This window comes from Aegilops tauschii, chromosome 5, assembly GCF_002575655.3.
Source record: "Aegilops tauschii subsp. strangulata cultivar AL8/78 chromosome 5, Aet v6.0, whole genome shotgun sequence".
Taxonomy (NCBI): Eukaryota; Viridiplantae; Streptophyta; class Magnoliopsida; order Poales; family Poaceae; genus Aegilops; species Aegilops tauschii.
The window spans coordinates 295,644,688-295,658,716 of NC_053039.3; the positions used below are offsets into that span (position 1 = coordinate 295,644,688).

The window sequence follows — 14,029 nt, forward strand, 5'->3', positions numbered from 1 at the left end:
ATATCAAATAGTCTTTACAACCTAATCGCAATTTGTTTGCACGAAAAGAGATTAAACCGACAGGTCTACTGGTTGCCAATATGAGTCCACATGTGCTCAACCAAGTCATACCGAAGTTGCACATGAGTCTGCCAATCACGCATTTCATGATGAAATTGGAAAAATTGTTCAAAGGTTGCAAGAGGTGGGTGCTTAGACTCAACATTTTCACCCTGAAAATCAAACCCTTGGTCGTAGATGCTATCACCACACTCATCCTCCACGATCATGTTGTACGTGATCACACAATCAGTTATCACCTCCCAAAGCTTCTGAGTGCTTCATGTCAATGCAGGGTTTCGAACGATACCCCATCGAGATTGAAGCACACCAAAAACACGCTCCACATCCTTCCTAGCACTCTCCTGCATTTGAGCAAACTTCATGCGGATAGTCACAATGCATTTCTGATAAGAAGAGAAGCCAAGCTTACCAAGGGCATCCTCTTTGCACTCAAAGTATGGGTCGTATCCTACCACTCCCTCCCGAATACGATTGAACACATGTCTCCTCATTCGGAATCGGCGATGAAATTGATGTGGTTTGAAGAGTGCGGTATAATCAAAGTAATCGGCATAGAGATGAAGGAAATATGCCCTAGAGGCAATAATAAAGTTATTATTTATATTTCCTTATATCATGATAAATGTTTATTATTCATGCTAGAATTGTATTAACCGAAAACTTAGTGCATGTGTGAATATATAGACAATCTAAGTGTCACTAGTATGCCTCTACTTGACTAGCTCATTGAATCAAAGATGGTTAAGTTTCCTAGCCATAGACATGAGTTGTCATTTGATTAACGGGATCACATCATTAAAGAATGATGTGATTGACTTGACCCATTCCGTTAGCTTAGCATTTGATCGTTTAGTATATTGCTATTGCTTTCTTCATGACTTATACATGTTCCTATGACTATGAGATTATGCAATTCCCGAATACCGGAGGAACACTTTGTGTGCTACCAAACGTCACAATGTAACTGGGTGATTATAAAGGTGCTCTACAGATGTCTCCGAAGGTACTTGTTGGGTTGGCATAGATCGAGATTAGGATTTGTCACTCCGATTGTCTGAGAGGTATCTCTAGGCCCTCTCGGTAATGCACATCACTATAAGCCTTGCAAGCAATGCAACTAATGAGTTAGTTGCGGGATGGTGTATTACAGAACGAGTAAAGAGACATGCCGGTAACGAGATTGAACTAGGTATTGAGATACCGACGATCGAATCTCGGGCAAGTAACATACCGATGACAAAGGGAACAACGTATGTTGTTATGCGGTTTGACCGATAAAGATCTTCGTAGAATATGTAGGAGCCAATATGAGCATCCAGGTTCCGCTATTGGTTATTGACCGGAAACGAGTCTTGGTCATGTCAACATAGTTCTCGAACCCGTAGGGTCCGCACGCTTAACGTTCGGTGACGATCAGTAATATGAGTTTTTGTGTTTTGATGTACCGAAAGTAGTTCGGAGTCCCGGATATGATCACGGACATGACGAGGAGTCTTGAAATGGTCGAGACGTAAATATTGATATATTGGACGGCTATATTCGGACACTGGAAGTGTTCCAAATGGTTTCGGAGAAAACCGGAGTGCCGGAGGGGTTACTGGAACCCCCCGGGGAAGTATTGGGCCTTAGTGGGCCTGAGGGGAGAGAGAGGGCAGCAGCCCAGGAGGTGGCGTGCCCCCTCCCATGAGGAGTCCGAATTGTACTAGGGGAGGGGGGCGCGGCCCCTCTTTCTCCCTCTCTTTCCTTCCCCCTTCCCCCTTCCTAGTATCCAATACAATCAAAGCGGGTATTACGCTTCACAGTGACCCGAACCTGGGTAAACTTCGTGTGTATTGTTGATTTTGCTCTTTGTGTGCGTGTACCCCCACAGTCGAACCGCAAAGGGGCCGTAGCCAGTCCATAGATAGTAGTACGCATGACATGGATCTTATTACTTGTGTTACTTGCTAAGAGAACAATTATAAGTGTGTGTAGGCTCTGTCGTAGCAACATGCTAGCTTAGGCTCCTCCATAATACAATGTAGTGAAAATTCCATCTTATCTTAACACTTATTGAGGGAAATCACAAAGTCCATCCTATCTTAACACTTATTGAGGGAATCACAAAGTCCATCTTGCAATGTAGTGCCTTGTCTGACAGGCGGTGAGATAACTTTCAAGGGACATAAAGGGTAATCAATTAAGTTGTGAGATAAATTTCAAGTTGTATGTAGGGTAATTTCCTAGGTAGACTGTCATGTGGTGGCCCAACCCGGGGAGAAGGCCCAAGGCCTCAAGACGCAGTCGCCAGCTCGATCGAGCCTGGCGGGCCCAACAAGTCCCACAGAAGACGACCAGCAGCAAGGAGGGGAAATAAGTAGGTGGAGCACGGGCAGGAAGAGGCGTCGAGAATTAGCACTTGCTGAACTTCCCTTTCCTTCTTCCCCAATCCTTCCTCTTGTATCCAGAATTGTAATCAAAGGAGGGCCAAAATCCTAGCGAGGGCATAACAATTGGTATCAGTTGTCATCGATCCTCCCCGGTTCCGGCTCGATCCATCAGTCCGATCGCGGTTGGTGGTGGATTCGCTCCGCCGCCGTAATCCCCATCCTTCGGCCGGAACGCTTGATCCGGGCGTCGATCTGGCGCCCAAGCGTCGACCGCCCACGGTCGTTCAGGCGCAGCTCTCGGCGGCGATGGGGTCAATCGAGCAACACAACGTGGAGACCTCCACCAAGCTCGACGAGATTGCGGAGCAGCTCAAGGGCATCACAGCCTGGATGTGGACGATGGACGAGACGACCCGCACCCTCAACTCCCCAGCGTCGCTTCTGCAACTCCATTCCGAGGACGCGTCCGCTCGCCTCCGAGCGCTGGAGTCTTCTTCACCGCGTCCCACGATACCTCCAGATCCGGCCTCCTCTTCGGCGTCGCCTCCTACGGTGGAGGTGCGCACGGCAGGCACGGATCGGCCCTAAGGGCACGGCGTACATCCAACTCCACGGGGGCCAGTTTTTGGGGATCATCCATTCCCTCAGCTGCCTCCAGCTCATGGTATGTTCCCAAACACCCGCATGGGGTTCGATTCAGAGACTGGCCATGGGGACCGTCGACCGGCGCAGTCGGGTCGCTCCTCCTTCGGTAGTACAGCGAAGATGGACTTCCCCAAGTTTGATGGGGAGGACTATCAAGTATGGTTCGACAATTGCGAGCTGTATTTTGACATCTATGGTGTCTCAGACCATATGAAAGTTAAATTTGCCTCTCTGAATGTGATCGGTAATGCTGCACTTTGGCTCAAAATGGCCCAAAAACGCAAACCCCTCCAACATTGGGATGAATTGCGTGCAGCAGTAGCAGAAAAATGGGGCAAGGATAAGCATCAGTTCTATATGCGTCAGTTGTTGTTATTGAGTCAGATAGGATCTGTAGCTGAGTATACTACCAAATTTGACACTCTTCGTCATCAGATTTTGTTAGCTGATCCACATACACATGAGGTGCTCTTTGTAGAGCGTTACATTGCAGGGCTCCGTCCTGACATTCGTTCTGCTATTGTTTTACACCGTCCTAAAAGTGTGGATACTGCTAGTTGTTTGGCCTTGTTGCAGGAAGTCGAGGTGGAACATGACAAATCTCTATCAGCTGTGAAGCAAGGCTCGCGCTCTTACAACAAATCATCGGCAGAGAAGAAACAAGGGGTTTCTGCTTCAGAAGACTCGCGGAAGTGGTCTGAAAAGCTGGAAGCACTGCGTGCCTACCGCAAGTCGAAGAATCTCTGTTTCACTTGTGGTTATCCGTGGGCACGCAGCCACAAATGTCCTGACAAAGTGCCCATTCATGTCATGGAAGAGTTACTGGAGATTTTGCAGTTAGATGATCCTCCCGATCCTCAGCATCTATCAGATTCCAGCTCAGATGAGGAGGTAATGCTTTTGGCCAGGGACAGTGGCTCAACCCCGCAAGTCAAGCGACGCACCATGCGTCTCCATGGTCGAATTGGTAGCCGAGAGGTGCTCATTTTGGTGGACTCTGGTGCCAATTGCTCGTTTGTGGATACGGCGATAGTCGATGAGTTACAACTTCCAGTGCAACAAACGAAGCCAGCCTCATATGTAGTTGCAGGAGGAGGGACATTGATGAGCTCTCAAATGGTGAACCAGCTCTCATGGTGGACTCAAGGCCATACCTTCTGCCAAGACATGAAAGTGCTTCCCCTCGGCTGTTATGATATCATCATTGGCGCGGATTGGCTCGAGCAGCACAGCCCTATGTGGGTTCATTTGCACAAAAAGTGGATGAAGTTCACTCACGAAGGGCGCCGCATCTCCTTGCGAGGCATTCAGGACACAAATCAGCATCTTAAACCCGTCTCGGCAGGGAAATTGAAAGGACTGCTGCGCCGAGGGGCAATTCAGCAAGTAGTGCAGATCAAGCGCGTGCAGAAAGAGAAAGAATTATGCTCCGTGGCTGATACTGTTCCAACCCCTGACCCACTTCCTCCAGAGGTAGCCACGGTCCTGCAAGAGTACAAGGATGTGTTCACGGAGCCATCCACCCTGCCACCCCAGCGTTTGGGTGATCATAAAATTCCCCTCATTCCGGGTACTCAACCGGTCAGCGTTCGCCCGTATCGCTACACCCCCCAGCAAAAAGATGAAATACAGAGGCAGGTCAAAGAGATGTTGCGCAAAGGCATAATTCGTCCTAGCTCCAGTCCTTTTGCATCACCCGTTCTACTGATTTGCAAGAAAGATGGATCGTGGTGATTTTGTGTGGACTACCGGCAACTAAGCAACATAACCATCAAAAATAAGCACCCAATGCCTATAGTAGAAGAATTGCTTGACGAGCTTGCAGGAGCAGCTTGGTTCACCAAATTGGATTTGTTGGCGGGTTATCATCAGGTTCGAGTGGCAGAGGGGGATGAATTCAAAACAGCTTTTCGGACGCACCATGGGCTATACGAGTTCCTGGTAGTTCCTTTTGGCTTGTCAGAAGCTCCCGCAACATTTCAAGGTGTGATGAATACGGCTCTAGCGCCGGTGTTTCGTGAAGGTGTAGTCGTGTTCATGGACGATATCTTGGTGTTCAATAGGACACTCCAGGAACACATTGCAAAGCTGAGGACTGTTTTGCAGCTCCTGCGCGACAACCACATGGTGCTTAAACAGTCCAAGTGCGAATTTGCCAAGCCCCAAATTGAATATCTCGGCCATGTAATCAGTGCGGCAGGAGTGTCCACCGATCCAGCGAAGGTAGCAGCTGTCCAGCAGTGGCCGGTACCAACCACCGTACGCGCTCTGCGGGGTTTCTTGGGGCTTACCGGCTACTACCAAAGATTTATTCAGCATTACGGGGTCATCAGCAAGCCTCTGACCAATTTTCTCAAGAAGGGGACAATATTTCAGTGGACACCAGTGACTAATCAAGCCTTCCAACTGTGACGCCCCTGATTTAATCATACACTAATCATGCACGCAAACGTGTACGATCAAGATCAGGGACTCACGGGAAGATATCACAACACAACTCTAAAACATAAATAAGTCATACAAGCATCATAATACAAGCCAGGGGCCTCGAGGGCTCGAATACAAGTGCTCGATCATAGACGAGTCAGCGGAAGCAACAATATCTGAGTACAGACATAAGTTAAACAAGTTTGCCTTAAGAAGGCTAGCACAAACGGGGATACAGATCGAAAGAGGTGCAGGCCTCCTGCCTGGGATCCTCCTAATTACTCATGGTCGTCGTCAGCGGGCTGCACGTAGTAGTAGGCACCTCCAGTGTAGTAGGAGTCGTCGTCGATGGTGGCGTCTGGCTCCTGGGCTCTAGCATCTGGTTGCGACAACCAGGTAGAAAGTAAAGGGGGAAAAGACGAAGGAAAGCAACCGTGAGTACTCATCCAAAGTACTCGCAAGCAAGGAGCTACACTACATATGCATGGTTATATGTGTAATGGGCCATATCAGTGGGCTGAACTGCACAATGCCAGAATAAGAGGGGGATAGCTAATCCTGTCGAAGACTACGCTTCTGGCCACCTCCATCTTGCAGCGTGTAGAAGAGAGTAGATTGATGTCCTTCAAGTAGCATCGCATAGCATAATCCTACCCGGCGATCCCCTCCTCGTCGCCGTGTTAGAGAGCGATCACCGGGTTATATCTGGCACTTGGAAGGGTGTGTTTTATTAAGTATCCAGCTCTAGTTGTCATAAGGTCAAGGTACAACTCCGGGTCGTCCTTTTACCGAGGGACACGACTATTCGAATAGATAAACTTCCCTGCAGGGGTGCACCACATAACCCAACACGCTCGATCCCATTTGGCCGGACACACTTTTCTGGGTCATGCCCGGCCGAGGAAGATCAACATGTCGCAGCCCCACCTAGGCTCAACAGAGAGGTCAGCACGCCGGTCTAAATCCTATGCCCGCAGGGGTCTGGGCACATCGCCCATTGCACACCTGCACGTTGCGTACGCGGCTGGAAGCAGACCTAGCCTAGCAGGCGTTCCAGTCCAATCCGGCGCGCGTCGCTCCATCGCTGACGTCAAGAAGAGCTTCGGATGATACCACGACGTCGAGTGCCAATAACTGTTCCCGCGTAGTTGGTTAGTGCGTATAGACCAAATGGCCAGACTCGGATCAAACTGAACGCGTGAACCAAATCCTAGAAGACATGCTGAGAGCCTGTGTTCTCACCTATGGATCCAGTTGGGAAGAAAGTTTGCCGTATGCCGGGTTCGCATACAACAACAGTTACCAAGCCAGCCTACAAATGGCACCTTTTGAAGCATTGTACGGACGGAGATGTCGTACCCCATTAAACTGGTCAGAAACATGTGACAGTCGTATCTTCGGCCCAGACATGCTCAAGGAAGCCGAGGAGAAAGTTAAACAAATCAGGGACCGACTCAAGACAGCTCAAAGTCGACAAAAGAGCTACTACGATCGAAAACATCGTGAGGTCAGCTTTGAACCCGGTGATTACGTATACCTATGAGTGTCTCCTATGAGGGGCCTGCAACGGTTCAAAATTAAGGGGAAGCTAGCCCCAAGATTTATTGGACCCTTCTGTGTAGTTGCACGAAGAGGCACAGTAGCCTACCACCTAGACCTGCCCAAGGCGCTGTCAGACGTCCACGACGTGTTCCACGTCTCACAATTGAGGAAATGTGTGAGCAACCCGGAAAAGCATGTATCTCATGAGAGCATTGACATGCAACCAGACCTCACCTACAGAGAGCGACCAGTAAATATATTGGAAGAGTCTGAAAGGAGGACCCGTCAGAAAACGATTAAATTTTTCAAGGTTCAGTGGAGCAATCACACCGAGGATGAAGCAACATGGGAAAGAGAGGATTTTCTTCAGGCAGAGTACCCACATCTATTTGAGGATCAGCTGAAATCTCAGGGACGAGATTTTTTCCGAAGGGGGTAGGTGTTGTGACACCCAAAAATTTTATTTGGCTTTATCAAACTTTTATTTGATTTGAGGGAGGTTATTTAAGTTTTCTTTTTTTAAAAAGGGACTCTCCTTCTCAAAAAAATTTTTCCTTTTATGACAAGTATTTTATTTGGTTCCATCCAAAACTTGATCTTTGGTCTTGGAGGTTTTCATCTTATGCTGACTCAACACAAATGTTTTTCATTTGGGAAAGCTCTTGAAAATCTTTTCTTTTTAAAATAGCCCTATGGCTTATGGAGTGATCCTTTCCCCTTTCAAAATCTCCTCTTGCCATGTCATAAGTGGAAACCCCCTCCCAAAAGCCATTCCCCGTCTTTGGGTCAAGATAAACTTCAAATCCAGCAAGTTGAACTCCCCCATGATTTTATTTCCATTTATTTCTCATCAAAAACTTTTTCTGCCTTCTATTTTGATCCTTGGAGATTTACAAAGGAACTACTATTTCTCCTTTGAGTTTTGCCTCCAAACAAATTTCCCTGGCTAGTCCTTAGAACCCTCAACCAAGATCCATGAAGATCCACTGGTCTCCAGTTCAAAATTTTCAAAATGTGCTTGCTGCAAGTTTGGGCCATATTTGCCAAATTTGATGAAATTCATTTGTTTCCTCCTCCTAAAAATCTGAGAAAATTCAGGCAGCCTCTGGATGCATCGAGAGGTCACCTCACCAAGCCCCAGCTCCAGAAAAAAAATTCCTCATGCCAAGTCATATCATCAAACACCTGGCGTGCACTGTTACTGTCAAGGTTCAGAAAATTCAGAGATACAGTTTCAGAGCCGCCGTCGTTTTCTTCAGAAACCTACCTCGATCTCGCCAGTAGCCGTGGTGGCGCCTTGCTCCCTGTTCCTTCCTTCTTATCCCTGTGCCGCACGATCGCCTGGACACTTGCGGGCGTCGGCGACGAGCTGGCAGAGGTGCGCCTCCCCGTGAGCGATGGCAGCAGCGCCCATTGCGGCTGCCAGAGAGGCGCAGCGTTGGACGGCGCCGTCCAGCGCCGCCCAAGCCACCAGAGGCCACCGCGTGGCCGTCCACTCACCTGTGCACACTGCAGGGCCGTCGTCGTGAACTGGTAGGCGCGGAGCGCGCTCCCTGCCGCCGTCGTGCCCGTACGGCCGTTCCGTCGAGGGCCAGTGGATTACGCAAGCCCGACTGAGGTTTGAGCAGAGAAACGGCGCCAGTGATCCACCATGATGATGCCTAGCCACCTAAACCCCCTGCCCAACCTCTGCCTCGCCGTAATTTCTCGCCGGCGTTATCCCGTTCGCGGCCACCTCCTCGGATCGCCTATAAAAGGAGGTCCCGAGCTCGAACTCGAACCCGCACCATCTCTACACACCACAAGTACCGCGCCAAGCCACTGGGAGAGCCTCGAGGGAGTCTTCTTCTCCAACTCCGGCCGCCTCGACCCGCTTCGGGATCCAGCATGATTCACTCCCGTGCGTGCACCCCTGCCTCTCAACTCTTGCCAGTAGCCTCCTAGTGCATCCACATCTCTGACCCGCGCGCCAATTTGAAGTTTGCAGCACCCACCGGAGAGCTCCACCATCGCCCGAACCACCGTCCGCCGGAGATAGGGTCGCCGTCGACGTGGCGCTCGCCGACGGCCAAGTCCACCACCCACCGACGCGGAAGGACACCCTGAACCCGTAGGTACCCTCCGATCACCCTACCTCGCCGTGGATCGACGCCGGCGACCACCGCAGCCTTCGGGCGCCGGCGAGCTCGGTTGGATTTTGAACCTGACGGGTGGGACCCCCCCGTCAGCCTCTCTTCTTTTCCCCTTCGAACCGTTTTCTGAAGGCGCCTTCGGGCAAAACGTGTTTTCCTTCTGGGCTGGCGTATTTCATACCGAACCATTTTCTGTTTTCTCAAACAAGTCCCTGGATCTTTTTTATTTCATCACAGATTAGTCCTTGGACTAAAACCCTTATATCTTTTAAATAAAAGATGCTTTTTGATTGATTCTTTTTCTGTCAGTCTCATATTTTTGTCTAGTTTTCCATAGTATTTATTTGGAAATTTTTTGGAACAATTTTTATACACGCAACGGTTTTTCACGTTAGTATACGGTTTTGTTATACCGTAGGTTCCGGAGGAGGTGACGGAGCCGCGAACTTCGCCGAGCTAGACTCCGACTTCTCCGAACCAGGCAAGCATGTTTGAACCTTTGATATGATGGGTGTTTTGCATGTTTGCTTGAATAGCTTGTGCATGGCATATGGGCATCGGTAAGTGTTTTGTTTCAAGCAAGGCAACTAACCGTGTGCTTCGAAGTTTATTGTGATCTCTTGATGAGAGATGACATGATCATGTGGTGACATGAGAGGTAGTAAGATGGTATTGGTGTAGCATGCCAGTCTTATGTCAACCGTTAAACTCCGACGTTAATGTGGACCGAGCCACGTTACCGTTCGTCCCCTTTCGTACTGCCACATGTTTTCTGCAAAGAATACGGTTTAATAAGTTGCTAACCTCTTTCCTTGTACACACCAAATAGAGGGGCCGGGATGAGGGTTCCATGGCCCTGGATTAAAGCCAGTCATCCGGTCAGGGGGCATGGGTGTTTCCGGTTGGGACCGAGAGGGGGGCACCCCTTAGAGCGCGCGGTATAAATTTGATCCCATGCTACGCGAGGTTGTAGCCTCCCCATCTCAAAGTTTTTCTTGAACGTTGCTTGGGGTGATTCCTGGCAACGGAATGTGGAATGGGTGTGTACTGGTTAGATGTGTTTCTCCTAAAATACCGTAAACGGAACTAGTCCCTCGTGACTACTGAAATCCGTTGGCTGTGGTTAAGAGTACAAACTCTGCAGAGTCAAAACCTTCCGAGTCATCGTGTCCATGGTCAAGGACCTTGGTCAACATATCCATATCAGTCTCAGTGTCGGTCCCTATGTCAGTCTCCGTGGAAATCCCCGGTGAACAAACTTGAGTGGTAAACTCGGTCGAATGTTATTCCTGTGGATGGACTAACCACTTCATTATTTCGTACCTGGGTATTTCCTTGAAATGATTTAACTTCTTTAGCTACTGGAATATCGAGTTATGGAATATAAGCCCTTTTTGTGACGTCGCTCAGACGTCCGACTGTGGCACTCTTGTCATTTACTTTTGATATAAGCCATTTATGTGATGTCGCTCAGACGTCCGACTGTGGCACTCTCGTTATTTACCTTTGATATAAGCCCTTTATGTGACGTCGCTCAGACGTCCGACTGTGGCACTCTTGATATTTACTTTTGGTATAAGCCCTTTACGTGATGTCGCTCAGACGTCCGACTGTGGCACGCACTGTCATTTACATTCCATTATAAGCCCTTTATGAGGTGTCGCCTTGACGCCCGACTGCGGCATTGTTAATTTATTTGTATCCTTTCGAGGGGTCATTTCGGACACTCGATCGGCATTCAGTACTACATTGGGATTTCGGGAGGACTACCGCCCGACTTCCTTTTTATTTCCCATGCATAGCTACTTTATTATCTGAGTGCGCATTATTAATCTGTTCATATGCATCATGTTTACATTTGTTATATCTTATGTCCAAACTGTCTTGCGAGTACTTTCATAGTACTCACCTGGCTTGTTGATTTGGCCAGATGTTGACGAAGGCGATCTCATGGATGAAGAGTTTGATAGTGAGTCCAACGCCTAGAGGAGTCCCAGTCAGTCCCGTGCGATCCTGGATTTGGTCACTTGTATTATATACGCTTCCGCTACCCACTATAATAATCATCGAGCATCACCCGACGTTCGATGTGCTGTTAGATTTAGGAGTCCTGTCACCCACTTCGCTGTGACATATCCACCACCACTTTTATTACGAGTCAGTAGTTATGCCACCATATCCGCCTTTATGTTTAATATCGGCGTGCTGGTAATAAATTGTTGAGCAGTCTCCGCTTAACTTTGTATTATATGTAGTACTCCTGGATTATTTCTGTAATCAAGAAATTGTCAACCAGTGAGAAGGATTCTTCTCTACTGGTCCGTAAAAGGGATCGGTTTCTCAATAAAGGTTTTATTGGAAAACCGGTCATGACAAGCTTGGTATCAGAGCCAGGCTGACTGTAGGAAGCCACTAGGTGCGATCGCTAATCGGTTATTAGCGTTTTTAGTGCTTTTTCAGCATTTTGCAAATGTAGCTATTTTTTGTTGGTCATCATAAATTTATGATTTGACTACTCAGAATTTTTCCCTACTTTTGTAGATGGCTGGCAGCGACTGCGAGACTCGGGTATTCACTAATGTGCCCGAGGGGTTTGTCAAACTCCTCGTCTCCATCACCAAGCTCACGATCGGGCCAGCGACTCGTCCGGAGTTCACGCTTTACCAACACAAGCTCAGCGACGACGTGTCTATGCACCAGGCCGTGGTGCAATTCAAGGGAGGACGTTCTGTGTCTCGCCACTTCTGTTTTGTGGGAAGGGCCATGCCTACGGAGAGGCATGCCATGCAGATGGCCGCCCGTGAGGCGATAGCTCGTCTTCGGGATGTTCTTCCTACGATGAAGACTCATCGCTACCGCTACCTCCCATGCCATGTGCCATATACTTGTCACTATGCATTCGCCTGCCATAGGGGAGAGAGGGATGAAGCTATCGAGATGCTTGTTGAGTATCTCAAAGCTCTGGAGGCAGCTTTCGACAACCTCGTGGACGATCTTGTGGCTACCCGCATGGACTTAGTTCGGGGCTGTTCTGCCAACAGGAGGGAGCTTCTCCACATGGCACCGCCACTGACTTTCGTCTCGTCCTCAGCATCCTATTCACCTGCCATTTTGGCCACTGCTCGCCGTCTGCCTACCACTGAGGAGTTCGACCAGGTCATTGCTCCTACTCCAGTCAGAGCTGCACCGCCTGCCGCACCCACACCACCGCCTGCCGCACCCGCACCATCCCCTCAACGCAGTGCTACGCGCCTGGAGCCTATTAGGGAGGAGGTGGAGGTTGAGTCTCCTGCGCCGCTGGGTCTTACCCTCGGCAGGCAGAAGGAAATCTTCACCATCTCCGACTGAGTGCGCCTAGCAGCCGTATGATGTACCCGCTTGTATGATATGTTTATATGTACATAGGTTTGGTGGGAAGTAGTTTGTGTGCGCATCATGTAGGAACTCGGAGAAGTGCACTAGCCTAATAACATGTCAGGAATGTGTACGCACATCCTGAGTGCTGTATTGTATAATTACGTATCGCGTGTAAGATATGTACTGAGCAGTCCTTCTCCGTGCGCAATCAAATATTTTCTTGAAAAATCTTGAGGTCTTTTAAATTTTTGCCTTTGCAAAATTTTCCTTGTGCCACACAGTTCTTCTCATGAGTTTTGCAAAATAATACCCCAGAGTGGAAAATGTCTCGTCCGTGGACTCGTTCCATGCCAAATCCACCGGAAGAAGTTTATGGAACCCAGACAAGCAACAACTTCACATAGGGGCAGTCTGGTCAGCAGGACAGCGAGGCAGCATTATCTCAAGTATGCCGCCTTTTCGAACAAAGCCAACAGCAACACCAAGAAATGATGAATCACGTCATCAATATGGGAAATCACCGTGAGCCATACCAACCGCACTCCAAGTTGTCTGAACTACAGAAGACACGCCATCCAACGTTCGCTCACACTGATAGGCCGCTTGAAGCCGATGATTGGCTTCGAGACATCGAAAGGAAGTTGATTATTGCTCAATGTTCAGATCATGAGAAGGTGCTTTATGCACCTCACTACCTCACTGGAGCAGCTGCCGCATGGTGGGAAAATTTCCTACACATGCATCCCAGTGAACATAACATCACCTGGGAAGAGTTTAAGGAAGGTTTTCGTGGGGCGCACATCCCCAGGAGCATTATAAAGATCAAGAGAAGGGAGTTTGATGACCTCAAGCAGAGAGGCATGACAGTGACGGAATACAACAGTCAGTTTACTCAACTATCTCATTATGCCTACGATGAGCATATGACTGAGAATAAAAGGATGGAAAAAAATTTGGACGTCCTGGCGCCAGCACTAAAATGCCAACTGGTCGTATACACTTTTCCCGATTTCAAAACTCTGGTTGACAAGGCTATTACATTGGAGAATGAGCGCCGCAGTCTGGAGGATATTCGCAAGCGAAAAAGGGACAAGACGGCACATGCCCGCAGCAACCGGAGCAAGACTGATATTCAGAGGAATGAAGCAAGAAAGTCCACGACCACTGCTCTAAGGCCAACCAAACATTTCCATTCAAGGGACAAGGACTTCACATACCGTCCAGGTGTCACTTGCTATGCTTGTGGAGAGGAAGGGCACTATGCCAAACAATGCCCAAAACCAAGGAACTCGGCCCCCAAGGCGAACAATGGTGGAAATAATCCAGCCCCCAGGCGTAACAATTTCAACCCCAACAACAATCACAAGAAGGGTCACCTGAACCATGTGACCAAGGAAGAAGCACAGAATGCCCCAGATATCGTGCTCGGTACGTTCCGTGTCAACACAATACCTGCCACGGTTTTGTTTGATTCTGGAGCTTCTCACTCGTTCA

At 48.8% G+C, this 14,029-nt stretch overlaps 1 protein-coding gene across 1 annotated transcript; it reads left to right on the forward strand.

Annotated features, from left to right (window-relative positions):
• Positions 1-2,446: 2,446 nt before the first annotated feature.
• Positions 2,447-12,729, forward strand: LOC109754685 (uncharacterized). The gene is made up of 3 exons (XM_073500251.1): positions 2,447-7,481; positions 9,597-9,659; positions 11,720-12,729. The coding sequence occupies exon 1, from the start codon at positions 3,099-3,101 to the stop codon at positions 4,809-4,811; it is 1,713 nt and encodes a 570-aa protein (XP_073356352.1). The 5' UTR covers positions 2,447-3,098; the 3' UTR covers positions 4,812-7,481; positions 9,597-9,659; positions 11,720-12,729.
• Positions 12,730-14,029: the final 1,300 nt, after the last annotated feature.

Excerpts from the sequence above, each read along its gene's own strand:
- LOC109754685 (XM_073500251.1), top strand. The coding sequence starts at position 3,099 with ATGTTCCCAAACACCCGCATGGGGTTCGATTCAGAGACTGGCCATGGG.